This window comes from Opisthocomus hoazin, chromosome 27 (genome assembly GCF_030867145.1).
Source record: "Opisthocomus hoazin isolate bOpiHoa1 chromosome 27, bOpiHoa1.hap1, whole genome shotgun sequence".
NCBI lineage: Eukaryota > Metazoa > Chordata > Aves > Opisthocomiformes > Opisthocomidae > Opisthocomus > Opisthocomus hoazin.
In genome coordinates, this window is record NC_134440.1 from 9,336,281 (window position 1) to 9,363,715 (window position 27,435).

General features: G+C 52.0%; 2 protein-coding genes across 3 annotated transcripts in view; both read right to left on the reverse strand.

Moving 5' to 3' along the window:
- MARCHF2 (membrane associated ring-CH-type finger 2) overlaps positions 1–2,964 on the reverse strand; it is a 37,835-nt gene extending 34,871 nt beyond the window's left edge. Inside the window, exon 1 of one of the 2 annotated variants that reach the window (XM_075444293.1) lies at positions 2,892–2,964. The gene's annotated coding sequence lies outside the window, so the exon portion shown is untranslated. Of the gene's footprint in view, positions 1–2,295; positions 2,676–2,891 lie in introns of those variants that run through there. The other variant, XM_075444294.1, reaches the window with a different exon arrangement.
- A 707-nt stretch (positions 2,965–3,671) lies between these two features.
- RAB11B (RAB11B, member RAS oncogene family) lies at positions 3,672–23,998 on the reverse strand. The gene is made up of 5 exons (XM_075444492.1): positions 23,866–23,998; positions 17,379–17,574; positions 15,191–15,384; positions 13,610–13,690; positions 3,672–8,637 (listed from the first exon to the last, which is right to left on the reverse strand). The coding sequence occupies exons 1-5, from the start codon at positions 23,903–23,905 to the stop codon at positions 8,492–8,494; spliced, it is 657 nt and encodes a 218-aa protein (XP_075300607.1). The 5' UTR covers positions 23,906–23,998; the 3' UTR covers positions 3,672–8,491.
- Positions 23,999–27,435: the final 3,437 nt, after the last annotated feature.

Genomic DNA, 27,435 nt, shown 5'->3' on the forward strand with positions numbered 1-27,435 from the left:
CTGGGGGGCAGAAAAGACACACCAGCTATGAACTTTAATCTGGAGGGGAAAAAAAAACAGTTTAGAAAACGGAAACTCTGCAATCTCCAAATATCCAAAGCTGAGTCCAAGTCAAGCGGGGGAAAAATAAACTCATCCTGTAGTTTATGCTTTCAGATGCCTGATTCCTCCCTTCATCTTCTAAGAAAAGGTTCCATGGATTTTAGTGTAAAAAGCCAAGACATTTTAAACAATAGTGAAAAAAGCCCCTAAATGCACATTTGACTTTGTATCTCTGCCTGCAGAACTACCACAAAGTCACATCCTGAGGACCTGCAGCAGTCCCTCAGGACTAATAGAGTGTCCGAGCCCATATCTGGCCCCAACTTCCCCAGCTTGTGCTGGATGTATTTTGGGTTGATTTTGGTCATGCTGCTTCACAGAATCTATGCTAACTTCCTCCCAGGGAAACATCGTGTCCTGCACTTGCTTGATCCGGGCCAGCATCAACAACCCAGAATGGGAAAGCCCCTCTTCCAGCATCTATTAAGGCAAGGACTCTGTCGGAAGCAGTTTATAGTTAGTATATTTGTAGTCCTGCTCCTCTGCATGGTCTCCTCGGGCGTACAGCGTCGGGTGACCTCACTCTGCAGCCTCAGTGCAATTCCACAGCAAAAAAAGGGCAGGCAAACACATCAGAAACAAGAAACCGCTAGTTCCAGTGTTTTTTTTTTTTTCCTCCTGTTTCCACTTACAGACTGCCAGTGGGGTTAATTAGCTAACCACACACAGACAACCCAGGTTTTACAGCTGGTATTTAACAGCAGTCGTGCACACATCACGCCCTCACTTGGCTGTTTCCCGTGCCACCTGGTCCGCTCCTGGCAAAGCTCAGACTTCCTTACTTACCCAGCCTGCCAGTAACGCTCCACTGCGCATGGCTGGGGGCAGTCAGACCTTGCCTCCTCAACTGGAGTTACTAAATTCACTGTTACAGTGCACAGGACAAAGGGATTTTCCAGTCCCGGCTCCTTTCCCTCCAAGCCTCCGTCTCCGCAGGGTGACAGACCATCCCAGTTTCACCTGGAACATTCGGGCACTTCCAGCCCTCCAAACGCTCTCCCCCGCAGCTGTCTCCATAATCCTTTGGAGATGCAAAAAAGTATTCAAGCACTTAAGCCTTGGAAAGACAAGGCCAACAGCCAGCTGTTAAAAGGATTATTCTGTGCATGTGCGAGCTTGGCAGCCAAGCAGGGCTGTACGTCCCCACGAGCAGGGCGGATAAAGGGGATGGGCCACGGCCATCGGAGCTGACCTACCGCAGCGGCATCACAGACATTCTCGACAAGAACCTAGAAAAAGGTCAAGAAAGTGCTAGAAACTGTATCAGCAGGGGAAGACATAGAGATAAATACTTGCTGGAAGGAGAATGGATCAAGAGAATGAGAGTCCCAAGGAAAACGGGGGGTGGTAACAGTGAGCAAATGCAGGGTGGGATGCGAAGCACATCCCCACGGACAGACCATCACCACGCACGCATCAGGGCAGGCCAGCCCTGCCTCCGGACACCGCGGGGACCGCGCACCGAATACAAACAAGCCTGGTGAAAAGCCAGAGCTGCTCTAGCTACCCCTGGCGCTTCCAGTTAGTCCTCGGCGACGCTGACCTGAGTGACAGCCCACGCGCCCGCTCGTAAAGCCTGAGCTCTGCCCAGCTCACCCACCACGCCATGGCTCTCACGGGGCAGCGGCATCGGCAGCGCAGACCCGTCAGCCCACGTTCAGCATGAGGGTAAGAACAGCACAGGCAACTGCACAGACAAGCGGGGCGTCTCACAGGCCATCGCGTGGCTGTTTGGTTTTTAATCTTGGTCTCCCCATCAGACAGCGAACACGCTCGTATGACAAGAGCAACGTTTGGGACCGTGAGAAAAGCACCTCCAATGCCACAGTCGCCTTTCTGTGCACGAGGCACGGGCTCGTCCCTCCGACAGCTCCCACAAACGAGCACTTCTGGCCTCAACAAAAGCTGGTTTAAGTGAGACAGAGAGATTTCTAAGTCCCAGTTTGAGAAAAGCCAATCGCAAACTCTAAGCTTATGCCACAGAGGAAGACAGCTGGCACTCCAACACACGACTGTGGCAAGTTCTTCAGTTTTTCTGTGACACTGAGCTCATTCTCTCGGGAAATCTCTGTAAGCAGCTCTACAAGCCAGCGCGCTCCCCGTCCTGCCACGCAGCGCTCGGTCAAAAATATTCATCAGCACAAGCGCCAGCGGCAACCCGAAAGAGGAGAAGAGACAGGCACAGGAGCCCACCTGCAAAGAAACCTTTTCCTGACAACCACCCGCACCCCTGGGGATCAGCCCCGGCGGGCGGGCGGACGGACGGCACCGCTGCTCCGGGCCTCCGGGGGTCTCCTGGCAGGCGAGGTCTCGGCGCAGCACCCCGGCTCTTCCCCGCCCGGGACGGATGCCAGCCCGCTCCCGGTCCCCCGCCGGGCCGGGCCGAGCCGCCGCTGCCCTCCCCTCCCCTCGGTCAGTGCGCAGCCCCGCTGGGGCACCGAGCCCGGTAGGCCCGGGGGTGCCGGCTCGCAGGACGGCCCGGGGGAGCGGGGTCGGCGCCAGCTGCTCCTGCGGGAGAGGCCACGCTGCTGCCGGGAGAGCGGCTGCGGGGGGGCCCGGCCAGGTCAGCCTGCCCCCGGGCTCTCGGTCCCCACCCCGCGGCGCGGCCCGGCCCGGGACGCCGCTCCCGCCGCCGCAGCCCCGCACCGGAGAGCGGCCCGACCCGGCCGCCGGCGGGCAGCGGACAGGCCGCGGTGCGACCCGTCCGGGAGCAGGGCGCTGGGTCGGGCCGGGCCCCGCCGGCCGCTGCCCCCCGGCGCCCGCGGGTGCCGCCCCGCCCCGCCCGGTACCTCCGGTCCCGGCGCCCGCGGCCCCTCAGCGCGCCGCGCGCCGCCCCATCGCCGGCTCCTGCGACCGCCGAGCACCGCCCACCCGCGACTGCCCGCCCTCACGGCGGCACCGCCGCGGCCCGCCAATCCCCGCGCCTCGCTGCCTTGACGCCAGCGCCCGGCCACCCAATGGGCTGCGCGGACCCGGACGGCGTCGCAACGCGACCCCGCTGGCAACAGCCGCTGACCAATAGTGAGGCGGCAAGGGCAGCGCGGCCCCGCCCCCGTCGACTCAGGCCCTGTCGCCTCAGGCGCTGCCGGCAGCGCGGGGCGGCCTCCTCCGGGCGCTGCGCCCCTCGCCCCCGCCCGCGGCTTGGGGGGTCCGGGGCAGCGAGCGGGGGCGCGGCCCGGCGGGGCCTCCCGCCCCGGGGCCGCAGCTGGCGGGGCTCCGCCCTCGGGAGGATCCGGCGCGGCCGCGGGCCTCCCTCCCCTCACGGCCCCGCCCCGCCTGGCGCGGAGCAGCGTCCGGGGGCCGGGACCGGGTGTGAGAGGGCACCAGCGGCCCCTCCCGCGCCGAACGCAGCGTCCCGACGCCTGGGGAAGAGCCCGCTCCGCACCGGCCGCTCCCGCGGGCAGCGCAGACCAAGGGTAACGAGCTCCCGGCCCTGGCGCCCCGCCCCGCCGGGGCACAGCCCCCCGCCCGCCCGGCCTCGGCCCTTGCTGCTCCCCCCGCGGCTGGCAGCAGGCCCAGGCTCACCTGCCCACCGTACCCCTGTGCGGAACAGAACTTCACGCAGGCGGTAGGATTTGGCAATCTTTATATCCACAGCACATCATCACCATGCACAAAAATCGAGCGATGGGTGTATTTACAAAGCGAATTGCACTGGACACAGGAACCAGGAGTAAGAGTGACTGAAAGGAACCTCTCTTCTGGGTTGCGGAAAGGTCCGCTGCTATTTATAGCCTACGAAGCCCAACAGACAACGCTACCGTGCATGATCTGACCAGTCTAAAATAAGAATTACTGTTATTTATTGAAACAGTGCAGCCCTGGAGATACTCTTTTCATGGAAACGTTCCATTAATCACCATTCAAACTGTATTATCTATTAAGACTCTATGAAGAGTCCGCAAGTAAAGAGAATCCAACCTCAGCCCTGACTCCCTGTATTTTACTTAAAGGACAGCTAGTCTTCACCTCCAATTGCCTGATTTTTCTTTTCTTACTTGAATTTCAGACCCCTACCTTTAATACTGTTTTTCCTAGGTTTTTTTTTTTTTTAATGCAGGAAAAAGGCCTCCCTAGGTGACTGAGTCACTTCATTAGGAGCTTTTTTCTTCTACAGAGTCCAGCACCTCTAAGCAAGTTCTTCCTTCACGCTCAGAAGGGAAATGATCACCAAGCACAGGTAAGACTCCACCATTAACAGCCCACAAACAGATGACATCCACAACTTCTGGAGCAGTACAGCATGCAGGAATCAAAGTGTCAGGAAGTGAAAATACCTACTGTACATTTTTCCAAGCAGCTTTTGGTAAGTGACCTGCTCAGACAAAAGGCACAGACCAATCCTTACCATCCTGGCATGTCCAGCTGAGAGAGCTCTCCTGTTTGCACAAGAATCCCCCATTACCAGCCCTTCCTCATACTATGGGGTCATTACAAGTGACCTAACAGCACAGCACCCGAACAGAGGGGATCTCTAGGATGCAGCAGTCTTTGTACTGCTTCGAACCTGCTAGAAGCGCTGAGGAGCAGCCACGGGGGAAAGAGGGGATCATAGCGTCTTTTCCTTCTACCAGATTTTTATGGTCTCTGCAGCACACCGAAAAATCTTGGTAACAAAGTAACAAGCAGTCACTCATCAACTGGATTTTTACATTTATACAAGTGTGGAGCTTTAAAACTTTCCTAAGAATCAAACTTTCTTGTCCTGTGCAAGCTATAGGCAAACTCTTGGTGGAGATCCCAGACTTAACTCACCTAGCCTGTAAGCATCTGACTCGACAGGAAGAAAAGAAGTTAGACTGAGGCGGTCTACCCAGTGAATTCATTTTACCAGTTACCTGTTTGTGTGCTCACCACCAAATCACTTTTATGTGTGAATTCTGGCCTTTACTTTCCCCATAATTACAGGACAGTTAGCAGAAAAGACCCCTGCGTAATTCTGCATTGGAGGACCTGTGCTAAGTATCATCGAGAGCCTTCAGCTGGGGTTTGTGTCACTGACACTGGGTGGTAAGCACCCAGTGCTTTTTAGTGTTATTTTTCAATAGTTCAACGGAAGTCATCCTCAACATCCAAGTAAAGCCAGTATAGCACACGTTCCTTCTTTCACAGGCAGCTTGCCTGCCACCAGGAGTTTTGCATAAGCCAAATTCTGCCCTCAAACCTCTTATGACAGATGAGGAGAGCTGGAAACTTTTTTATTTTCCTGACAGTAACACTGAGAGCCACAGAGCCAGCAAAGCTGCAGCATGAAGCAGTCCAGGCCAGGCTACATCTAACTGTTATTTTTCACATCAGGAAAGCACGGTTAAGGAGTCTGGCCTACTGGAGAGCTGCTTTGGATGTCAGACAGCTCTTGAAACAGTTCAAGCTTCCTCAGGATTCCTCCAAGTCTTCCCCTCTGCAATTGCAGTAGCCATCACCAACAGAGGGTTGGGTGTAGCTATAGCTCCTGAAGAGCACACACTGCTTTCAGCAGGGCACCAGCGTTCCCAAGACCAAAAGCACTTTCCCCTCTCTATGCACAGGAAGACGGTTTCGTCAGGCAAAACTGGCCCACTGTCCTGTTCCTGTTGGCACTCATGGCCCTGTGCTTAGTCTAGGCAAAGTCACCTCAAACCCACAGCAGGGCTGCGTCTCTAACTGCCAGGAGAGCAGCACAGCAATCTGGGAAAGAGTCAACACCTAGTCTGATGAACCGAGTGACCACAGCAGATAAAACCACCGCTTAGTTTACAGCGCTCACGTAAGCTATGTGTGTGCACGTGTGCACGCACACACATGCTTCCCACATCTGGTATAGCAAACAGTCCTGCAGCAAAAGGCAGAAGGCCTTTCCACATCACACAACAGATCTCAAACAGCCCAGCCCTCATGGCATGCACAGCGTAGGTCCACGATCCACCTACTCTGAGAGGATTTTGGTCAATGCGCAATGAATTTGTACAAGGTCTCTTCAATACCTCTAAAATTTAACAGCACTTAAGCCCTAGACGTGAACCTTTTGTTGGGACTCTGAGGCAAAGCTTAGAGCCTTCCACAAAGTCAAAGACTAAAGAAAACCTCTTTTAAGAGACAAGGAAGTGACTAAACCACTTCTCAACTTCTTATACCAAGCCAGACTGATTATAGAAACTTCACGTTAAGAACAGGATTTGCAAAGTCAGCACGTTAATACATCACCCTGAACTAGTAAGTCTTCTTAACGACATGATTCTCTCTCGTGCTATTCAACTCATTTCTTTATAAAAAGTTTTGTTCAAAAATTAAGGAGCCCAGCTCCACTAGCGTCCATCTGTTCTTGAACAAACTATTTCAGTATCTCAGAATGTTCCACTGTCTCTGATGGTGTGTTCACCTGCCAGCCTTCTAAATATTGACTGCACATCGCATTCAGGTCTAGGATCACCAAAAAGGAGACTCCTCCAGCTCCCACTGGCTGCACCTTCTCTCAACAGGATGCCATTAAAGGAAATACCAAGTATTGAAAGTGCTTCCCAAACTGGGACACCCTTAGGACAGAACACTGTGATGCCTAAAGAGGAACTCATATCCTCATTCAGGTGAGGTTAGGCTGCAAGCATGCACCCCTTCACCTTGCATGTATCCTCCAAACAAACTTGGAAAGTGGAAGTGCTAGGCATCACGTGCACCCTTTGCTGTGAACTATAGCCCTCTAAGTGCATATAGTACAAAATCAAAGGCATTGGTCTGGAAATCTTACAAAAGAAAAGCCATCAGAGTTAACTGCCCTTAATTTTATTACGTAGCCAGACAGAACAGTTGAGACTGGAATGTCAGATTTCCCCTTCAAGCACAATTCACAGTATCATATTTGCTTTGCATCAGAAAAGAAAAATCAACTCACTAATATGCAGGTAGGATTCATCAAGTGAGGTACAGTCTCAGAATACAGAGCAAAAATTCACTGCAAATGGCTTCACTAGCCTTCAGAGAGCAGCAGACGGTCTCCCTCTTCCTTTAGTTTCACCCAGTATTTGCCTCACCATAACATTCAGCACATACCAGAGGGGATGCAAGTGTACAAGAGCTAGTGAACGAAGAAAAGCCATCCCACAAGCTAGCAAGAGTCTGACTACACGAAGCTGTGATAACGTTCTTCCCATTCAGCAAAACAAAGTAGTATAGTAGCTAGTCCCGCTGATGACAAATCTGTTACATCAGGTGAAGTACAATCATCTGAGAATTACAGTCTGCAGTTCAGTAAAACAGAGTCAGAGAAAAACAACAGGGTAGTAGTTATTATGTGAAATCTTAATATTAACCATTTTAGTAGAGGTCAAGAAGATTATGCACAAGGTCATTAGTGAAAGATAATGAAGAGAAAGTTCAAGATGCTATGGTTCTGCCGAAGTTTTACAAAATGTATAAAGTATTGTGTTTCTCTACAACAACCAAAACCCTTACAAGTGCAGGTATATACATGACATGAAAATATTGCTTCACTCACTCAAACAGGGATAGGAGAGATCTACAGAAAAAGCAGCATGCAAAAGTATCCTGGAACTACAGAAGATCTTGCTTTCAGACACTGATCTACAGTACAAAATAAGCATACTTGTACAGGTTGCAAAAGGTTTCTGAAATCAATATGCTGGCACTTACTGTACAATAATGTTAACTGATTAACATAAGCCATGAATAAATATTAAGCCACTTAATAAAGCCTGCACAAGCAGCACAGGCATTCATGGTGGCAGAGAAAGCAATGCAGACATATTTCATTGTTCCCAAATAAAACAAGAATAGAGAAAGATTTCCCAAGCAGGAAATGGTAAACTACACAGCCAGACTAAAGGTATTAGGGGTAATTACATAATAAGTAATGTTATTTTCAACAGCTTTCTTGTGTGTGTGCAGCCACTAAAAACCTCACTGTGAGACTTTATCAGGATAGAAAACAGAGCATTTGGTAGGATAGCTATTTTCTTTTAATTTCTCCCCCATGTTTACAGAAACACAAGAAAAAAATATCTGACTATGGGAGGAAAAACCTTGTCACCTAAATGTAGTTATTTCATCGACTGTTATAGTCAAGGCCCCATGGTTTCTCTCCCAGAAAAAAAAAAAACCAAACCATTTGAGGAGAGTGTTTCATGGGATAATATCCAGCAGCAGATGTTCCAACACAAACACGTCTATCAGATCAGCGCCTACATTTCAAACCCAAAAGTCACCACACTGCAGGGGACCCCAGAGGCAGGGGAATGTTTGCCCTACAATTAAAGCTCTAGGATGAAAGGGGGGACTTGGGAATGGGGTAAAGGAGGGAAGAGGGAGTCACTGAATCACAGGAGGTAAGAAGTGCACACAACTTTCTAAATGAAGCACAGACGAAGTGAAGGGCACAGGAGTCATCTATAGGAGGTCACAGGTTCTGACAGCACTGGAGTTTGTTGGATTTCTGTCCATCGGTGGTTGGTGGGACACTGATGTCGACTACGTTGTTGCCAGGAGACTCATCGTGTGCAGATCGATCTGCAATCTGCTTCTGCGAAACAATGCGGTAGATTTCTGAAACGAGAACAGACTCGTTAGAGCGCAGAAAGACCCTGCCTCCAACAGAGCGCACGCACATGTCAGAGCAACCCGTCCAAGAAGATGCTAGAACCCAAGAACAGGAAGATTTTAACCTGAGAGCTGTGAAAGGGAATCTAGTCTGACCAGCTGTGGCAGGTAACATCTGGCTGGCTGTCCAGCTCTGTAAGGATACGCCAGCTCTGTCCGGAAAAGTTATTAAGATTCCTTACCATCTTCCACAACAGCGCTTCCTATCACGTTCTTTTTCAATGACTCTATGAACATGGGTATTATTAAAAGGCTTTTTAAATGAGAAAGGAGCAAGAATGCTAATTTCTAAAACAGGGACTCATTTTTGATTAAAAAAATGGTCAACATAATCTAGAAACACCAACAGGAAGCTTGCAAAACACCATTGCGCAGCGGCAAGGAACATTTCCATTTCACACTTCAGCTTCTGGCAAGCTGCTGCTACTACCAAACGACAGAAATGCCTAGCCTCTCTGCAACAAATCAGTGTTCCCACCTATGACAGTGAAAAGCCACATGGTTCCATAAAGCCCCATATTGATCCAAAAATGCTTTTCCCAAGAGAATTAATTTATTTGACTCTAATTAATTTATGCCTGAAAACACACAGATCCACTAAGCTGTAACCGCTGAAGAGAGACTGCCAGGTTAAAAGCTTTCAGAAACAAACCATTTCAACTGCATAGTTAGTAGAAATAATTTAAGTTGAAATGTTTTTAAATTACTTCTTTCACCAACTATAAGCCCTTGTTCCAACTTCCCTCCATTGTGAGACAGGAAAAGGGCAAGTACCTCCCTGGAAGTCTGCGGTAAATATTATGGTCACATTCATACAGCCACAGCCTCAAAACAGCAACGCCCAAAGTCTTTAGTAAGGATTCAAAATCATGGGGGACTATGTGGGTTTATTAATTTTTTTTTTTTTTTTAAAGAAGCTGCACATAATTACATTGTTTAAAATGGAAACCTTTAACCCAAGACTGTTGCCATTAGCCACCTCCAGCTCTTTTTGCTGAAAGGGATGAGGAGAGCTGTACAGAGATTGTCACACTCCCCTTCTGGTGTGCTCAGTGGTGGATTTTAATGCTAGCTCCTCAGAGTCATTGCCAAGCCCTCTTTTCTTTGGGGTAGCATCTGTTTGTTTTTGGCTTGGTTTTTTTTTCCCCACAGTGTTTAGTGATCCCTCAAACTTGCTCTTCTCTCCTCCAAGTCCCCTGCGGTTACTCCCAACTCACTGCTCTACACAGCACATTTCCCCAGGCTTCTCTTCCTCCCTTAGAAGGACAATTCTTCCCCAGGTAATCTCTCTGGGAATAGCCTTTTCAGGACTACTCAGTCTTACTAGCCACATCCCCACTGTACCTGAACTGGCCAGCCTCAACACCTTTGGGAGACCAGGATACTGCTAAGAGTGTTTTGAGTTCAGCTTACCCAGGCGTGACCTCAGCTCGAGTTCTGGCTCTCTGAGTATCTTATCTGTTACAGCAGACCCTATTGGGGCTCTCTCCTAGAGCAACCTTCAGCCATCCTCTCTACCCAGGGTCACTCCCAGGACAGCACTGCAAGGGAAGACAGGAAGGATGGCAACTGCTGAACTATGCTCAGAGCAGCAGTAAAACCATGGATACCATCTCCAAGCGCCAGGCAAGTTGCCTCAGGTCCAGCCAAGCGTCACAGACAGTGATAGTGCACAAGAGACAGTCCCAGCTCAGGCAACGGGTGGTCTTCTCTATGGCTTTGCCTCAACAGCAGTATTCTCCAGTTGCTTCACTAGTAGCTCTAATAACACAAATTTTGCTGAGCAACAAATATAGCCCATTCTTAGTCTGCCAGGCTTTTTACTTCTAGGAGCAGCTTGGCCATCCTTCTTCTGCCTGCATCTTCTTAGTCATCGTCCTCTAGTTGCAACACATTTCTGGTACCAACAGAGTTGGCCAGCACCAGACCCAGTGATACCAACACTTCTTGCTGCTTCCCTGCACGCCTCTGCGAAAGAAACCTGAAAGAGCCTGCCTTACAGAATTCACCACATTAAAACTCAGCTTTTTTCCTAGTAATAGGCTCTCATTCATACATAATCAAGAAACAGTAACACAAAGCCAATTCTCTGGTCAGCATCCAATAAGCAACATACACCAGACACTTCCTCATAATCAAGCAGAACCAGAACAAAGGCCCGTTCTCTTTTAGCTCAAATCAATATCTGGTCACAATAAAGCTCAGAAAATGTTCACTTTCAGATGTTGTGGGACGTGTAAATCAGGCACAGCTTCACGAAACAGTGTACAGGGGTGAGACTATAGAGACAGTTTATCGGTCTAGAATTCACCTACGGTAAGCAATAGTCAGGAACTGGATCTTGCCTACTCTTCATATTCACAGTCTGGATCTTAAGAGCTTTTCAAGAGACAGAACAAACACACTGACAAATTATATGATGTTTTCCTCTCTTTAAGACAAGATTCAGATCTCATGGGGCAGCCAGAGGTAAAATAGTAATCCAACACCTGTTTGATAGCCCTCTTCCTATTTAGATAGGTAATTGGCAAAGAACCCTTAAATCCAAGTACTTCATTTTAGGAGCAGAAGACCGTGTTTTGAAACATCAGCTTCCTTGTCGCCTCAAACAGTATTTTGAGGTATGACTACTGCAGAACACAGAGCAGAAGGCAGAGTCTCTGAAAGCAGAGATGCTCAAGTTTATCAGGGTTTGCTAGCTCCAATTCAGCAGTCCTGCAGGCACATGCTGATTTCCTTCAGACACCCTTGGGTGTGACAGCAAGGTTCAACAAGGCCAAGCGCCAGGTCCTGCACCTGGGTCACCACAACCCCAAGCAACGCTCCAGGCTTGGGGTAGAGAGGCTGGAAAGCTGCCTGGTGGAAAAGGACCTGGGGGTGCTGGTCGAGAGCCAGCTGACCATGAGCCAGCAGTGTGCCCAGGTGGCCAAGAAGGCCAACGGCATCTTGGCTTGGATCAGGAATGGTGTGGCCAGCAGGACCAGGGCAGCGATCGTGCCCCTGTGCTGGACACTGGTGAGGCCGCACCTCGAGTGCTGTGCTCAGCTTTGGGCCCCTCACCACAAGCAGGACATGGAGGGGCTGGAGCGTGTCCAGAGCAGGGCAGCGAGGCTGGGGAGGGGGCTGGAGAACCAGTCTGATGGGGAGCGGCTGGGGGAGCTGGGGCTGTTCAGTCTGGAGAAGAGGAGGCTGAGGGGAGACCTTCTCACTCTCTGCAGCTCCCTGCCAGGAGGGGGGAGTGAGGGGGGGTTGGGCTCTTCTCCCAGGTAACTGGCGACAGGACGAGGGGCAATGGCCTCAAGTTGCATCAGGGGAGGTTTAGATTGGATATTGGGGAAAATTTCTTTAGTGAGAGAGTGGTCAGGCATTGGCCCAGGCTGCCCAGGGTAGTGGGGGAGTCCCCATACCTGGCGGGGCTCAAAACCGTGTAGATGTGGCATTTGAGGACATGGTTTAGTAGGTATGGTGGTGATGGCTTGATGGTTGGACTTGGTGATCTTGGAGGTCTTTTCCAACCTTAATGATTCTACGCTTCCCAGGATGAGCTCAGGCAGAGAGCTACTCAAATGTAGAGTCACCTCAGACTGGTGCCAGAATAATACAACCCCTAGAACACAAAGTGCTAAAGCATACAGTGCTGGCATGCTCACCCTAAAGTCTAATGAAAACCAGAGTAAGATTAGGGGAAACCGCGAGTTTAAGAAAAGTTACCCACCCCAACTGAAGTAACAACACAAAGATGGGCAGCATTTATTTTAAGCATCACTCTTGCTCTGAGTGCTTCCCACTTCTACTGCCTGTAGGCTACATATCTCCCACCACATATCCTCACCACTTCAACCCTGCCCTTCCTCCTTCTCCTACCTCATGACCATAAAACTTGTACTTCTTGGCCAGCCTGACCTTGAGGGAAATCGGCAAGTCCCCCATGTGCTGCATGTAGCCTAGAACAGAGCTGCACTCTTCCAGAGGCTCAAATGTGCAAAACGCCAGCTGGAAACCCCTGTGAGCCTACGAACAAAAGTGCTTCAGCCATGGCTTAGCACAGTAAGGAGGACTTGCTGGTGCACCTAATGCTTTACTGGTGAATCCTAGGCCTCACATGCAGTAGGGTGCTCTCTTACTCCAGGGCCAAGAAAATACATGCAGGCAACAGCTCCATCTTAAGGAATGCAAATTCTAAGTCCCAGTCTGAAAGAGGAAAAAGCAAGTAGTAGAGTACTACTACCTTGAATACTTCTGATACTACATGCAGGGGACCTACTGCACAAGCCACATAGCCTTCCCACAGAGACAGCAAGTCTGAAGCTGCAGCTGGACACCGAGAACACAGCAGCTACATCTACAGCAGTTTCACAGGCTGAGGAACATTTGTAAGCAGTGGAAATCATAAGCCCTGGCCACATTTTGGCTGTGACCACTATTACGTTGTTAGCTTATTCCTGGGACCCTTCAGGGACGTTCCCAGCAGGCAGCCTGCATGCAGCTAAGCTGTTGGTGCAGTCACCTACAACCCTTGCCACCAGCTGAGAACAACAGTTCAGTGGTCTGGACAAAACTACAATGTAGGATTCTGCTTTGGTGCAAGAGAACATGCTGGAACATTTAACTTCCCAGCACGGCTGTGGCTTCACTGCCCAGATTCTGTGCAGGCACAGAACTGCTTGTGCCTTCACAACCGTGCTGTTGCAATAGCTTGAAGTTACAGAACACCAGGAGACCAGAAACCTCCAGATTCCTGGGCAGAAAGGTATGTGTGGGGTGGGTGGGAGGCAGAACACAAGGATAAGATTAGAAGGCTTGCAAACTAACCATGGTTCCCAACATTCATTTCCAAAACATTCTAGGTAACTGCAAAATGTGCCCGTGAAGAAGATCCACTACCTCAGGAGGTCCTCTGAAGCCATAACAACTGTACCTGTGAGGATGTTCTTGAAGGCTTCTTCTACGTTTGTTGAATCCAGAGCAGAAGTTTCAATAAAAGATAAGTTATTTTTTTCTGTAATAAATAACAAGTGATTCAGTTAAAAACTTTAATAGCACTTTATTTCACCTTTAGTTTGAGGTTTTCACCTTTATTTTTAGGCCAAATCAGCTGGAGCACAGTCTTTTTAAATTTTTTTTTTCCCCCGTTACACTAGGAGCAACTTGTTGCACCATTTATGTAGCTGCTAGCATTTCAGCAGTGTCACCTCTGACCACGGCCTTTCCATGGCGTGAGAACGTTTTGCTCACTGCAGCCCTGGTTCAGTCAAGCAAAACAACATTACTGTCAGCTGGCTACAGATCCCCCCTAGCAGTACCCTGAGCAAGAGCACAGGCAAAAGCACGTTGGCTGCTACGGGTGTCAATTCTCCTCTGCAACCCCACAGACCTACGCTTTCCTGATCAGACCCCACCCATAAATCACAATAAAACCCCTAGTAATACAGTCTGTTTTCTTCTTTGCTCTTACGATGCGATATATATTTTTTCATTTAAAAAATAAAAAGATTGTGATTAACACCCAGACATCACACCTAGAATGGCACTGTACCACCTGCCCAGCTTAAACAGCAATACCTGTACCATCACTAGCTATTTCACACAGTCTTAGTAGGAAGCCAGGGGCAAAAAATAAGATGTTGAACCAAGCGACCATGGTAATGTACTATCTAGGTGCCCACTATCTTGTTTTCCTTCCCTTACATAAACTTCGCTTCCCATTCGGCTGAAACTTAAAGTGGTTTTACTAACCACATGGTACTCGCTTACTAGCAAACTTCAGAAAACATGTTGAAGCAAGCCCTAGCGATATTCCTGGAAGGGTTTTAAAGGCTACACATTTAAATTCCACCCCCAAGCTTGACAGCCACACAAAAGCAAGCTGAATGTCCCTAGGCCTACAAGTCCAAAAGAGCATTTGACCAGTGCTCTCCTCGATCAGGGAGAGAGAGAAGTACTGCAGTGGCGGCAGCGCACACAGCCCACTCGATCCACCCAACGACTGATAATCTCCAAATCTGATGATCACTGCGTTTAGGTGAAACTAGATGACACTATTACACTACTACACACATCAGTGCTCTGGAGCAGCAACTACACCACCTAAGAGAGGGTTCAGCACTCATTGGCAGCTGTCCACTTCGGTATGTACTCAGAAGAACCAGGCCGCTAGGAAGGAAGGAAAGACATTTTGTGCTATTTTGTATTTATGTTGTGACATTTTCTCTTCTAAATGTTGCTTACTGTTTCTAGCCTGGCTAGAGGAAGTGTCTAATCTTCAGCTATCAGGCAGCTCAAGGACAGCATTTCAAAAACATGTACTACCACTAGATTAAAAAAAAACCAAATCCAACCACACCTGCTATTTAATAAGCCAAAATATTTTCATTTAAAAATATATTAAATGCCTGTTTTAGGGTCAAAAATAAAACTTGAGGTGAAAGTTCAGCCCTCGACAACAACAGCACGATTACAGCTTGCACCAATATCCCGTTCAGAAAGCGCCAACACAAACCTGCAAAAGCCCGGGCCTCGTCAGTGGGCACAGCTCTCAGGTGGCGGAGGTCGCTCTTGTTACCCACCAGCATGATGACGATGTTGTTGTCTGCGTGGTCTCTGAGCTCCTTTAGCCAACGCTCCACGTTCTCATAGGTGAGATGTTTGGCAATGTCGTAGACAAGCAGAGCCCCGACGGCACCACGGTAATATCTGAAACCATACGGCACGTTCCTTCAGAGAGCTCTGTCCGCGTCGCACCAACAAACCTGGAATCCAGCTCTTCCACACCGGTTACTACCACAAAGCTAAAAACGTCTCTCCCGCTTTGGAAAAAGTTCTGCTGATGCAAATACTGTCGTTGGGGTTTTTTTTAAGCCTAAAAGCAAGTTCCAAATGCTGGGACTTTTTAATGGCATTCCTAAAAAATTCCTGTGTATGTAACGAAATGCTGCAGAGACTACAGAAGCCGTGACACTTTTAGCCTGCTAGAACAGCGTGCAGGAAAACTCACAATGCATCAGTACTGCTACAAGGTTTTTGTGAAATTATAACTTATCTTTCTGCTGGGAAAATAGTCCTTCACCAAATGTCAGTATTTGTTGCTGACCTTTCAAATACCTCCCACCCCTCTTACAAACTAAAGAGGGGGACTCTGGGCTATACTGACACTGATCCACACGCCCGTAACCTGAGCAGAGAGTTTGCTCCCTCAGTGCAGGCGTGGGCCCATTTCAACTCGAGCCAAGGGCTCAGGACAGCACAAGGCCATCTGTATCAGCAACCCTGTAACATCCATATTTCTCTTCCACACAATCCGACCACTTCTCCTCTGCTCCGCCAGCACCCGTCCGACACGCCGTTGAACTGACTCAGGGCACCAAGTCAGCAGAAAACATCCCCTTCTCACTGCTGGTTGGTGCTCTGCTGGCTTAGCAAGCTGAACTGGCCTAGCCATGTGTCAAGCAGGAGCTCGTGCCAGCAGAAAGGAGAGGCAGGATCACAGGACTACAGATGCACCGATTCTCATCGGCCAACTCTGTTGCTGAACCAGACTCCACCAGCACTTCTTCTGCTAAGCTTTCGCAGCAGTAGGAACAATTTCAGGGTCACCCAAAAACTTCTGTAAAACACGCTAACAGTTACGGAAAAGATGCAATTTGAAATCGCCACTTACATCTGCTCCTGCATTACTTTGTTTCTGCATTCCTTCCCTATGGATCATTCCCTCTGGGCTCCACATTCTTCTGTTTTTCCCCCATCTATTCTGCTTCACCCTATTTCACTTCAGTGAAAAGAGTTCCCCTTACCTTGAGTTTACTACAAATGGCTCAATCTGTTCATGATTCAGAAACAAGTTGGTACCTTTAAAAACTGATATACATCTGTAACACTAAAAAATTTCAACTTCCTGATCAGAATATGCCCTGAATAACTAGACCTGCCAGTAGGGATGATGGGGTCCGTCCCCCCCCCCCCGAAAAAAAAATATACTTTTGCCTACTGCCTCCATAGAAACAAATAAACCAGAGGTTACATCTCAAGATGCTGTCTGGACTAACAAGGTGCCATACATGAAAGCTTCTCAACTCCACTGTTATAAATAGGGATGTGCCTAATGCTACAGAGTCAGCATTAGCCCAGTTGCCTTCCTACTTATTGGTTATTCAGCATGCACTCTTGGACCTAATTTTCAAGGCTGTGACTAACTCTAAGTCACTGAGATTTCAAGGGAGTTTGTGGCTGCAGACTGTCCTAAAAATACCCTCAATCTCAAGACCGAGGGGTGAGTGAAGACCAGAAGCCACTGGCGTTATGGTAAGCTACCATGCCTAGACCAAAACTTGATGCCAAACAGTATCCAGCGTCCATCAGGAATGATACTCATTCCACGTGATGAAGACAGCACGTCCAGGGCAGATCTAAAAACCCAAATCACAAGACTCCAACAGAATTTCCCACACTTTTGATTTAAGCCTTCACTTTTTACATAATGGTATCATTAGAATCTAAAAATTAGTTTCATTATATTAATCAAGGAACACAAAAGTATTTGCTGTCTTATGACTTGGATACACACTGAAGTCTGTCGTAATGATTTTTGTCACATGTCCCCAGTCTGTTTCATTAATTCTCTACCCATAAATTCACTGGTACCATCCCCACCGGAATTCTGCTGTTAGCCTGAGCAAAGACACGGTACTCACGCTGAGGTAATGGCACGGTATCGTTCCTGTCCTGCAGTATCCCAGATCTGTGCTTTTATCGTCTTCCCGTCCACCTGGATGCTCCTGGTGGCAAATTCTACCCCAATAGTGCTCTTACTCTCCAGGTTGAACTCATTGCGTGTGAAACGTGACAGAAGATTACTCTTCCCAACTCCAGAGTCTCCAATCAACACAACTGAAATAAAAGACATTATTTTTGAAATTCATTCTTCGCACCAGCAGTTACACAGCGCAGCGGTGCGCCCTGGCTGCTGTGCTGCCTTGCAGGCAGGACCCAGTGGAGCTGCGCAGCCAGACCGACGCAGGAGACCAACGCTGACGGCACCTCAGACCTTACCACTCGCAGCTTGCTCCCCCAGCCCCAAAACAGCCCCGAGCCGTTTTGTTGCTAGCAGCTGCTCAGTTCCTCAAGAGATGGAAATAAGAAATTGCTACAGCAACTGTCAACAGCTGAACACTGCTTTGGAGGCCCCAAGCCAGCACCAGTAACCAGAGGTAACCAGACGTCCCTTGCATGCTCGACCTTTTAAGGCTGCAGCCAACATTTTAAGAAACACTACAGTCAAGCACACGGCAACAGGCTACCTGTCTGCCTGACACAGGCCTGTGTACAGCATAAGCCTACTCTATTTTTATTTTTTTAAAATAAACAACAATACAGTAAGTAAACAATTATTTGCAGTCCCTTTTGGGGTCATACACGGTGTTTCATTTCAAGAATTCATAAATATGTTCACCACAAAGGGGAAAAGAGGCATTTGATACTACAAACAAGATGCAAAGCAAAGCAGAACTTCATCCAGCAAACGAGTTCCAGTAGGTTGCAGGAGAAGTAAAAGCTGAGTTAAAAATCTCTGCCTCCACACGAGGTGTTGCCATGTTAACAGAAAAATTCTAGCACAGAGCGATCTCTAGCACACAAACCCCGGCTTTACTGAAAGGAATTGTGAACACTCCAGGTACAACGCCTCGTAGCAGGCGTCCCCTCCCGCGCCGGGGCCGAAGCTCTCCGCCGATCCCGAGGAACACCTCCGCCAGCCCTGCTCGCACAGGCTGCTGCTTCACACCCGGCCACGCCAGACTGGGCTCCCCACCAGACCTCCTCATCCACAACTCCAACGGCAAGACTTGTCACGCCAGGTGCTCTACTATGCAGCTAACGCACCTACACACATTTTCTTAAATCCCTGTAGGAGTGACCAGAGCAAGAACAAACCAGAAGGAAACAAGATGAAAAGCAATTAAGCCATTAATTAAGTCTCGGCAAATCCTGTATCGTACATGACTTTGGTATTCAATCTAACAGCGTCCTGGCTTGAGCAGAAGGAACGCACGCAGCCTCAGCGAGGTTTCTTCAACCCTGGGAATATTTCCTACTTCAGTTCAAAGTACAGATTTGTTGATCTTCCTCACTCATACAACCTGTTTTTCCCTACAGAAAAGCAGACACAGGCAGTTAAAACATTCCTGATCCCTGCACAGCAAATCACGGAAGACTCGCCTCATTACACACTTCCAGACTGAGCTCACCAGCATTCTCCCGGGCCAAGGATCACGCTCGTCTTTTACTGCTCCTCCCGCTTTTTTCTGCTCAGGCCGTTGTTTCAGGACACAGCTTTGGCAGCCCACCGCTCCAGCTCGCGCACCTCGCCACCCCTGCCAGCACCCCCCCAGCCTCCGCCGCGGCCCTCGGTCACACTGCTGCGACCGCTCCCGAGCCGCACGGGGAGATGGCCGCAACGCTCGGGCTGCCCCGCACCATTTCAGCCGCCTGACAGCACGGACAGACGGACAATTGTGCTAGCGCAGCTGAACACTCAGAACACGGCGGCAGGAACGGGCAGCCAGCGGATCGTGGCAAGGAGCCACAGCTCCCCACCCGGGACAGCTTAAATCAGCTCCTCGCAGTGCTCTGCCTTCCCTGGCAAACAGCCTCAGCCATTTTTTAGGGTATGAGAAGAGATATATAAAAAAGATTTTTACTAAGAGTTCTAACTCTAGGATTTTGTTAGCTTTATTTTCCAAACAGTTTCTCATCACTAATTCCACGGGGCGTTCCGAGAATGGGCTGAAGGTCACCCATCTTGCACAGTGATCTGCTGGCTTGGAGTGGGCTGCACCCTACGGCAAAGCCCTGACCCCAGCCAGAGGGGGCAAGAACACCCACCACCCCAGCCAGACCGGCTTGGAAAAACCCCGAAGCTTCCAACTGTTTCCAAAGGGAGTTACCTTCTCAGGCTCCTGCAGCTCAAGAAAGCTCAGCCGCCCTCTCCCCAGGTTCTAGCCACCTCCTGTCCTCTGGCATTTGAAAATTATCAGCTTTGCGCATAAACTGTGCAAATGGCTCCCAGGGCATGAACTCCATCTGTCGCAGGACGAACATTGAGGGGGTCCTGCACTGCTTCAGCTGGTCGCTCGCCTCTGCTGGGCCTGGCAGCAAAGCACCAGGCTGCCCTGCGCTCCAGCAGACCTTCGAAGAGGGCATTTTTGAGAGGTTACTGGATGCAGGAGTAACAAAGAAGACAACCAGATCCTAGCTCAGTAAATAATGTTCTCTCTGCCCTACAGTCTCCAAATTCTTCTTCTTAATACTCAATCTTGAGCACTAAATGAGCATTTTCACTCTCAGGAGAAAGACACAAAGACTGGAGGCCCACACGTGGACAGAACCACAAACCTTTATTTTCTACGGGAACTGAGCAAGAAGACACCTTCGAGATTCTGGACTAAGTGATTAGATCTGGGGAAAGTTCCAAAATTTAGGAGCAGGCCACCAGACAGCACTGCCTGTTGAAACGCAGAAGTCTCGACAGAGTAGAAAAGAAAGCTCCAACTCAGATCTACGAGCCTGAACACTCCCTAAACACGTCTCACCGGAACCGAAGGAGCCACGCTCCTTCAACAGCCTTCGGGCCACACCGGCGTGGGAAGATGCACTGGTGGTAACTTGGAAGCGACCTGAACCGCCAGACCACCATCAGACGGCTGTACGTACACTGGCAAGCCTCGCCGAGGGCCCCAGCGACCTCCTGACCGAGGCCCCGCTCCTTCAGTCTTCCCCGATTTTGTCCTTCTGCCACCACGCTGTGCCAGTCTGCGGGTTACCGGTCACCACGGTACCTGTCCGCTGAGAGCCAACAACTCGGATCTCGGTCACCAGCACCGCTCTCCTGCCCGCCTCCCGGGAGGGCTCAGCCAAGGGACCCACAGCCACCTGAGCATGACCCCCCCACCCAGGCGCCTGCTCCGTACCCCGGGATCCCGGCACCAGGCAAACCAAGGACAGAATTAAAAATCCAGGGCAACACGTTGTTGGTAAGAAAAAGAAAAATCAAGTTTATGATAGAATTTTAAATACACTAGTCTATTAATCTGGCAAAAAGAATATATTCTCTTGAACAATCAAGAAGATGAAGATTCTCTCTAACAGAGACCACACAAGCAGAGTTCATTATAAATATTAAGCACGTAAGGTTGCCAGATATTGATGACTAGTATGACACGCATTTGTTTGTACTAAGCACAGCCTTTGTTAGGCTTAAGCTCTAATCAGAGCAGTCTAAATTCCAACAAAGGTAAAAGAAAGCACTTTTTACCATGGGTGTTTTTTCCTTCCTTTTTCATGAGCCAGCATACATCTGCACAACTTCAAATTTAATTTTTAAAATAAACACTGATAATAGCTAATCTTCTTGAGAGGAAAAATAATGTGCAGATCACATTGTGATAGCTACAAGGCTTCCAATATTTTAACAAATACTAAAAGGTCGTGAATTCAACTCCAGATCCAACCCACTGAACACTCATCAGGAAAAGCTCCTGTTTTTTAACCATCCCCGCTACAAAACTAACTGGGGACAGAGCCCTGAACCTTTGCTCGGGTTACATCGCCGAAACGCATCTCCAGGCTCCTCGCAGCCTCGTTATTCCGCGCAGCTCTGCACACAGAATTCAGCTTGTTCTCCCAAAGGTTGACTCAGTCCTTTTGCTAACAAACAACATCTTGTTGTGATCAATAAAATAAGCAGTTCTGACGAGCGGGACGCAGGCGGAAGAGAGGGGAATTGGGAACAGAGATAAAGAAGCGCTAGCTTAGCAGAGCAGCTTTGACTACAACCACACTCGCACCCCCGGAGTGCCACCAAACCCTACATTAGTTTTTGCCCGCTGCGTGCTCGACCCGATAAGCCAGGGATGCTTGCTCTCCCGCAGCCCTGCTGAAATGGCCGGGCCGAAAGCACGAGCTGACGGACGACGCAAGAGAGGGAACGCGGAGAGCAGCGAGCCAGCTCCGCACGGGAACTGTGGCTGCAAACTCCTGGGCCGATTCCACCTCGGAACAACTGTTCCATAGGCAGTATTTCACATGAAGGAGGCTAACAACCAACGGGGCTCCTTGCCTTTCAAACTTTTCATAAAGCTGATTAATATAATCTATGCTAAATGACAGAAGTTCCTACACGAGCAGTTCCAGATCTTCACTACACAACAAAGCGAGAACGGTGGCTTTGAAGGAACACCACGTTCAGCTGGAGTCATCCTAAATAACGTCACAACGCAAGGATGTAAATTTCTTAAGCGCAAGTGTAAAAGCTAAAATCAGAGTCCAGCCAGATTTCCTTTGGAAATGGGTGGCAGGGGAAACGGTCAAACCTTGAATTTAATAAAAATAATCCTTCCCAGCCTGCAGCCCTCCTCCACCATCACTTCTACCTCTGACCACTACACGTGCTTGACAGCAGAGAGTCCAAACGCCCCCTGTGTCACTAAGAAGGGGCTAAACCAGACGTCAATCAACCCCCTGGACATTATTTTTTTCATTATGTCAATTCCCCTCGACACTGAACGCCATTGGGGGGGGGGGCAGAAAGGAATGGAATGGGAATTGGTCCTGCAGCGGAGACCTCATCCCACTTGGTCCCGCTTCTATGCATTATTTCTTGCCTAGCTCCAAAAAGCCTAGCAGGAAGGAAGGAAAAGATGAGTAGATAGGGGTTTTTTTTGTGAGTTTGTTTATTTAAAAAAAAAAAAAAAAGCAATCCACACAACTACCCCTACGCAAAGGGCACCAGAAAAGCACAATTCTCTCCCCTATTTTTCATCAAGTGCTACAAAGTACGCCAAGCTACTGCGCAGTAGCAACACAACAGCACGGTTCCTGACCAAACAGCTTCAGGCTAAGTTTCAATCCAGATAAAATTAAAAACGCATTTCAAAGCGGCATAAGTATTTTCCAAAACGAATGCAGTTTTGCCTACCTACTTGACGGAGTCGGAGAAAAAAGGAATAATATTTTTAGGCTTTCAAGTTCACGGCTATTAAACCACTTGGGAAATCGAGGGCAGAATGACTTCAGAAGGAAACTAGTTTAGACCCAGACAGCTGGGCATATTTCTGGAGGCTGGGCTTCTGCTTTAGGGGCAGAGCAGAAATAAGTCTTGAAGGCTGCAGAGAAACACACCAAACCAGACAGCCGAACACAGCCAGGAGCCACCCCGACCAGACGAGCGGTCGCTCTTTCCTGGCATCACCCAGCACGCGTGGAACCGCTGCCGCCCGTGTCGGGGTTCAGCGACGTGCAGCGTGCCCCGACACCGCGCTCCCGGGAAGTCTTCCCGGGGGCAGGCGCACCCCCAGACGGCAGCGTTAACCTCGCCCTTCGGAAGGGCCAGCTCTTGGGTTGGATCTCCGGATTTCCGCCGCGCTACCGCGGGAGACCAAGCGTAAAGCAGGTCAGGACACACGGAGGTGAAGGTTCTGTGGGTCCGCACTACTGCTTCGGCCCCGACGGCAGAGCTGCGGGAAAGGGTCAGCCCCAGAGCCTTCACGCCTGTGGGACCCCGGTCCCGGGGCCCTCGCGTCCGTGGGACCCCGGCCCCGGGGCCCTCGCGTCCGTGGGACCCCGGCCCCGACGGCAGAGCTCTGGGAAAGGGTCAGCCCCAGAGCCTTCACGCCTGTGGAACCCCGGCCCCGGGGCCCCCGCGTCCGTGGGACCCCGGCCCCGGGGCCCTCGCGTCCGTGGGACCCCGGCCCCGGGGCCCTCGCGTCCGTGGGACCCCGGCCCCGGGGCCCAGCCGGGGCAGCCCCAGACCCACCGGGCCCCGGCGCGGCCCGACCTGTCACCCGTGCGGGGACCGAGGCGCCGGCCCGGCCCACGGACGGCGGCCCAGCCCCTCGGCAGGCGCTCGCCGCTGAAGTTCTCCCAGCTCGGCCCCGGCCTCCGGGCGGCCCACCCCGAACGCAGCCCCCGACCCCGCCTCCCCTCAGCCCCCCGCCTGGGGCCGCGCTCCCACCGCCGCCCGGCTGCCAGCGCGCAGCCCCCGCCGCGGCGGGGCGGGGCGGCCGGGCCCGCGGGTCTCCCCCGCTCCCCGCCGCCGCCGCCGGGCGCTGCCCGCAAGGCCGCCCCGCGTACAAAGGCCCTGCCGGCCGCCCGGGGCGCGGCGGGCGCGGCGCGGCGGGGCGGTACCTTTGAAGAGGTAGTCGTACTCGTCGTCGCGGGTGCCCATGGCGATGGCGGCGGCGGCGCCGACCCTCTGGCTGCCAGGCACCGACCGCGGCCCAGCCGGGAGGGGGTGGGCAGCTCCCGCCGCCGCCTATCAGCGGCCGCCAGAGCCCGCAGGAGGCGGGCGGCGCGCCAGACCCATCAAGGGCGCCCAATAGACGGCGGGCGCGCCTCTGAGTGGCGGGCACAGCTGCCCAATCGAAGGAGCGTAACTGGGGAGGGGCGGTGCTTGGGGGCCTGAGCCTGGGACCCTGCGAGACGAGGCGGGGCCGGGGCCGGGGCCGGGGCGGAGCCCGGAGCGGGAGGGGCGTGGCTTGTGGGTGGGCGGGGCCTGGGCGGGGTGCGCAGCGCCGAGCACCTCCCGGCAGCGGGACCCGGGGGGGGCACGCGGGGTGGAAGCACGGCGGGTGGGGGGTCGGGGGGCCCCGGGCGGTGCTGGGCCGCGGCTGGTGCCCCGCACGCCCCCGCTTCGCCCTTCTGCCCCCCGCGCCGGGGCAGGCCCTGCCCGCACAGCGCCTGCGCCCGGTGCCGGCTGACAGAGCTGCTCGGCGCAGAACGCACCGCGCGGTGACGCCGCTTCTGCCAGGAAAACGCTTCCCGTTCTTCTTTATTTCCTGGCGTGGCTCGAGGCGATTTCCTGCCCCAGGCGGGAACAGCGAGCGGCCGTTTCGCCGTGCGGGGGGCACCGGCGGCCGCGCTGGCTGCGAACCCCCCGCCCCTCGCCTTCCCGCCGGCCGAGCGACGCTGCCCGCGCTGCTGGGGACGCAGCCCAGGGCACGCTCGGCTTTCGGAGCCGTCAGAACACACTGCCGGGTCGTGTGGAGCTTCAGCTGCCGGTGCCAGCACCGACCCCTGAGGAACGCCGCTCCTCACCGGCCTCCGCCCTGACATCGAGCCCTTGACCACAATTCTTTGAGTGCGACCACCCAGCCAATTCCTTCTCCACCGAGTGGTCCAGCCGCCAAATCCATGTCTCTCCAGTTCAGAGACAAGGTCGTCGTGTGGGACAGTGTCAAAGGCTTTGCTCAAGTCCATGCAGATGACAGCAGTTGCTCTCCCCTTGTCCACCAACGCTGTAACCCCATCGTAGAAGGCCACCGAATTTGTCAGGCACGATTTGCCCTCAGTGAAGCCGAAGTTCTGGTTAAAATGGGCACAGCAGAAGTAAATCATCTTATTTTCATGATCACAAGTAGATTAATTGGTCCAAACTCAATATTGAGTGGGGGGTGTAAAAAAAACCCCAAAGCTCTTTTTTTTTTATCATTTTGGATGGAAATCACTTTCTTCTTTTCTTCTTCTGTGAATTGCTGCTGTAGGTTTTAAAGAGCCACACGATGGAGGTGTCCTCGTGAGCGCCATCCGGCTCCAGAATCCCCTGGGGTAGAGCTTTAACACGGGCTGCAGGGAGTGGAGATGATGAGCTGGTGTTAGAGGCGGGATGCTGCCCCAGAGCAATGCCGAGTGAAGCGGGAGCCCAGGGTCCCTACGTTCTTCACCCTCAGGACTCCCCCAGGCTCATGGTATATTTTGCACTGGAGAATCGGTGTCATGTCACCAAACCCAGCCACGTGTCCCTGGCTGCTGATGGGGCAATGCGTTTGCAGACCCTTTCAGGAAATCCCACATGTCTCCTCGAACTGGCCACAGGCCATCGAGCCTCAGGCAGCAGAGGCAGTGCAAGCCCCAAATATTTGCTTAAACGATGCTGGGGCGCACACCCATGAAAGGAGCCGGGCCTATACCATCTGCTGCTTTTTTTACATGATAAAAATTTGCTGAGAATGGGCACCCAAGATGCTGCCTCTTGTCCTGGGTGACTCCGCTGCAGTGGTGCCCATGGACCTCTCCCTGGTGAGGGTGCAGGTACTCGTAAAGCCGAACCAGACACATCCACAGGAAACTGGGTTTGTGCTTGATGCTGCTGACCTCCAGCAGAAGATCTGAAGCTACTGGGAGGACTGGGAGAGTCCTGATGCCCCAGTGCCCACCAGGCAGCCCCGAGGCACTTGGAGCGAGGGATGGCTTTGGAAGCGTGATTCTTGCTGGCGCTGGCGAGGCCGGGGGTCGGGGGCCGGGCTGCGGGGTGCCTGGCGAGCGTCGGTGGGGGGAGAGCTTGTCACTTGTTCTTGATTTTTCTGTTTCTTGGCTTTGCACCAAATTTTGCATCAGATTCAGGTCAGGGTTTCCATTTCTTGTTCCGCTGCGGTGCTCCGTGATGGCCACGCTGGCAGTGGGCAGCTCAGGGCAATGCCTCTGGCTTCCCCCCCCCAGCATCCCAGTGCCCCCAGTGCAGGGGCTCAGCCCATCCCCCTGAGCTGGTGTGCACACACCTGCCCTTTCTGCCAAACTTCGCACAGAGCGATTCAGATTCCGCTGTTTTACAAAAAAGGGCTCAAGGCCCCAGCGCCAGAGATCCTGGGAGTCGTTTCTGCCATTCAGACGCAGGGTGGGTTTGGAGGGGGCTCTGTGCAGCGGGTTGGGGCTCTCCTCCCTTTCTGGGGCCACCAAATGCAGCTGGGGTGGGGTATCAGTACCCAACATGCAACGTCTGCTTGATCTAACAATGCTCTTAGAGAACTCCTGGGTCCAAAGCAGCGGCGGGTCAATCTGCTTCTGATGATGCGTCTGAGCTCCCCAGTGAGGCATGTGCCAGCCCTGTGTCACCCCGCTGGCCCACAGCCCCCGGCTGTCCCACAGCTCTTCTGGCCCCGAAAAGCCTTTAGCTGCCTTGAACATGCTGAGCCCAGACCCCATCGCCGCCTTTGGTATAGCCCCTCCGAGCACCCAACACGAGCAGCAGCCCTTCCTGCCCTCCAGCTGCTTGGCGTGGCTTTGCTGGGAAGATGCAAAGCCCTGGGGGGGCCGTCACCATGTCAGGAGCTGCTGTGGGACCATCATCGCGTCAGGAGCTGCTGTGGGACCATCACAGTTTCAGGAGCTGCCATAGAGCCATCATCACATCAGGAGCTGCTGTGGGGCCCTTGCAATGTCAGGAGCTACTGTGGGGCCATCACCACCTCAGGAGCTGCTGTGGGACCATCATCACATCAGGAGCTGCTGTAGGACCATCACCACATCAGGAGTTGCTATGGGACCATCACCGTGTCAGGAGCTGCTGTGGGGCCATCACGACATCAGGAGCTGCTGTGGGGCCATCACCATGTCAGGAGCTGCCATGGGGCCACCATCACATCAGGAGCTGCTGTGGGACCATCATGACGTCAGGAGCTGCCGTGGGGCCACCATCACATCAGGAGCTGCCGTGGGGCCATCACCGTGTCAGGAGCTGCCGTGGGGCCACCATCACATCAGGAGCTGCCGTGGGGCCATCACCATGTCAGGAGCTGCCATGGGGCCACCATCACATCAGGAGCTGCTGTGGGACCATCACGATGTCAGGAGCTGCCGTGGGGCCACCATCACATCAGGAGCTGCTGTGGGACCATCACCGTGTCAGGAGCTGCTGTGGGGCCACCATCGCGTCGGGAGCTGCCGTGGGGCCGCAGGCTGGCCCAGCAGGTCGGGGAGCAA

What these genes read in the sequence shown, in the direction of transcription:
- RAB11B (XM_075444492.1), bottom strand. Translation starts at nt 23,905, where the DNA reads ATGGGCACCCGCGACGACGAGTACGACTACCTCTTCAAAG. An exon ending in GTACGACTACCTCTTCAAAG is followed by an intron (nt 17,575 to 23,865) that starts GTACCGCCCCGC and finishes CTTTTATTTCAG; the next exon opens with TTGTGTTGATTGGAGACTCT. An exon ending in CGAGGCCCGGGCTTTTGCAG is followed by an intron (nt 13,691 to 15,190) that starts GTTTGTGTTGGC and finishes TATTTATTACAG; the next exon opens with AAAAAAATAACTTATCTTTT.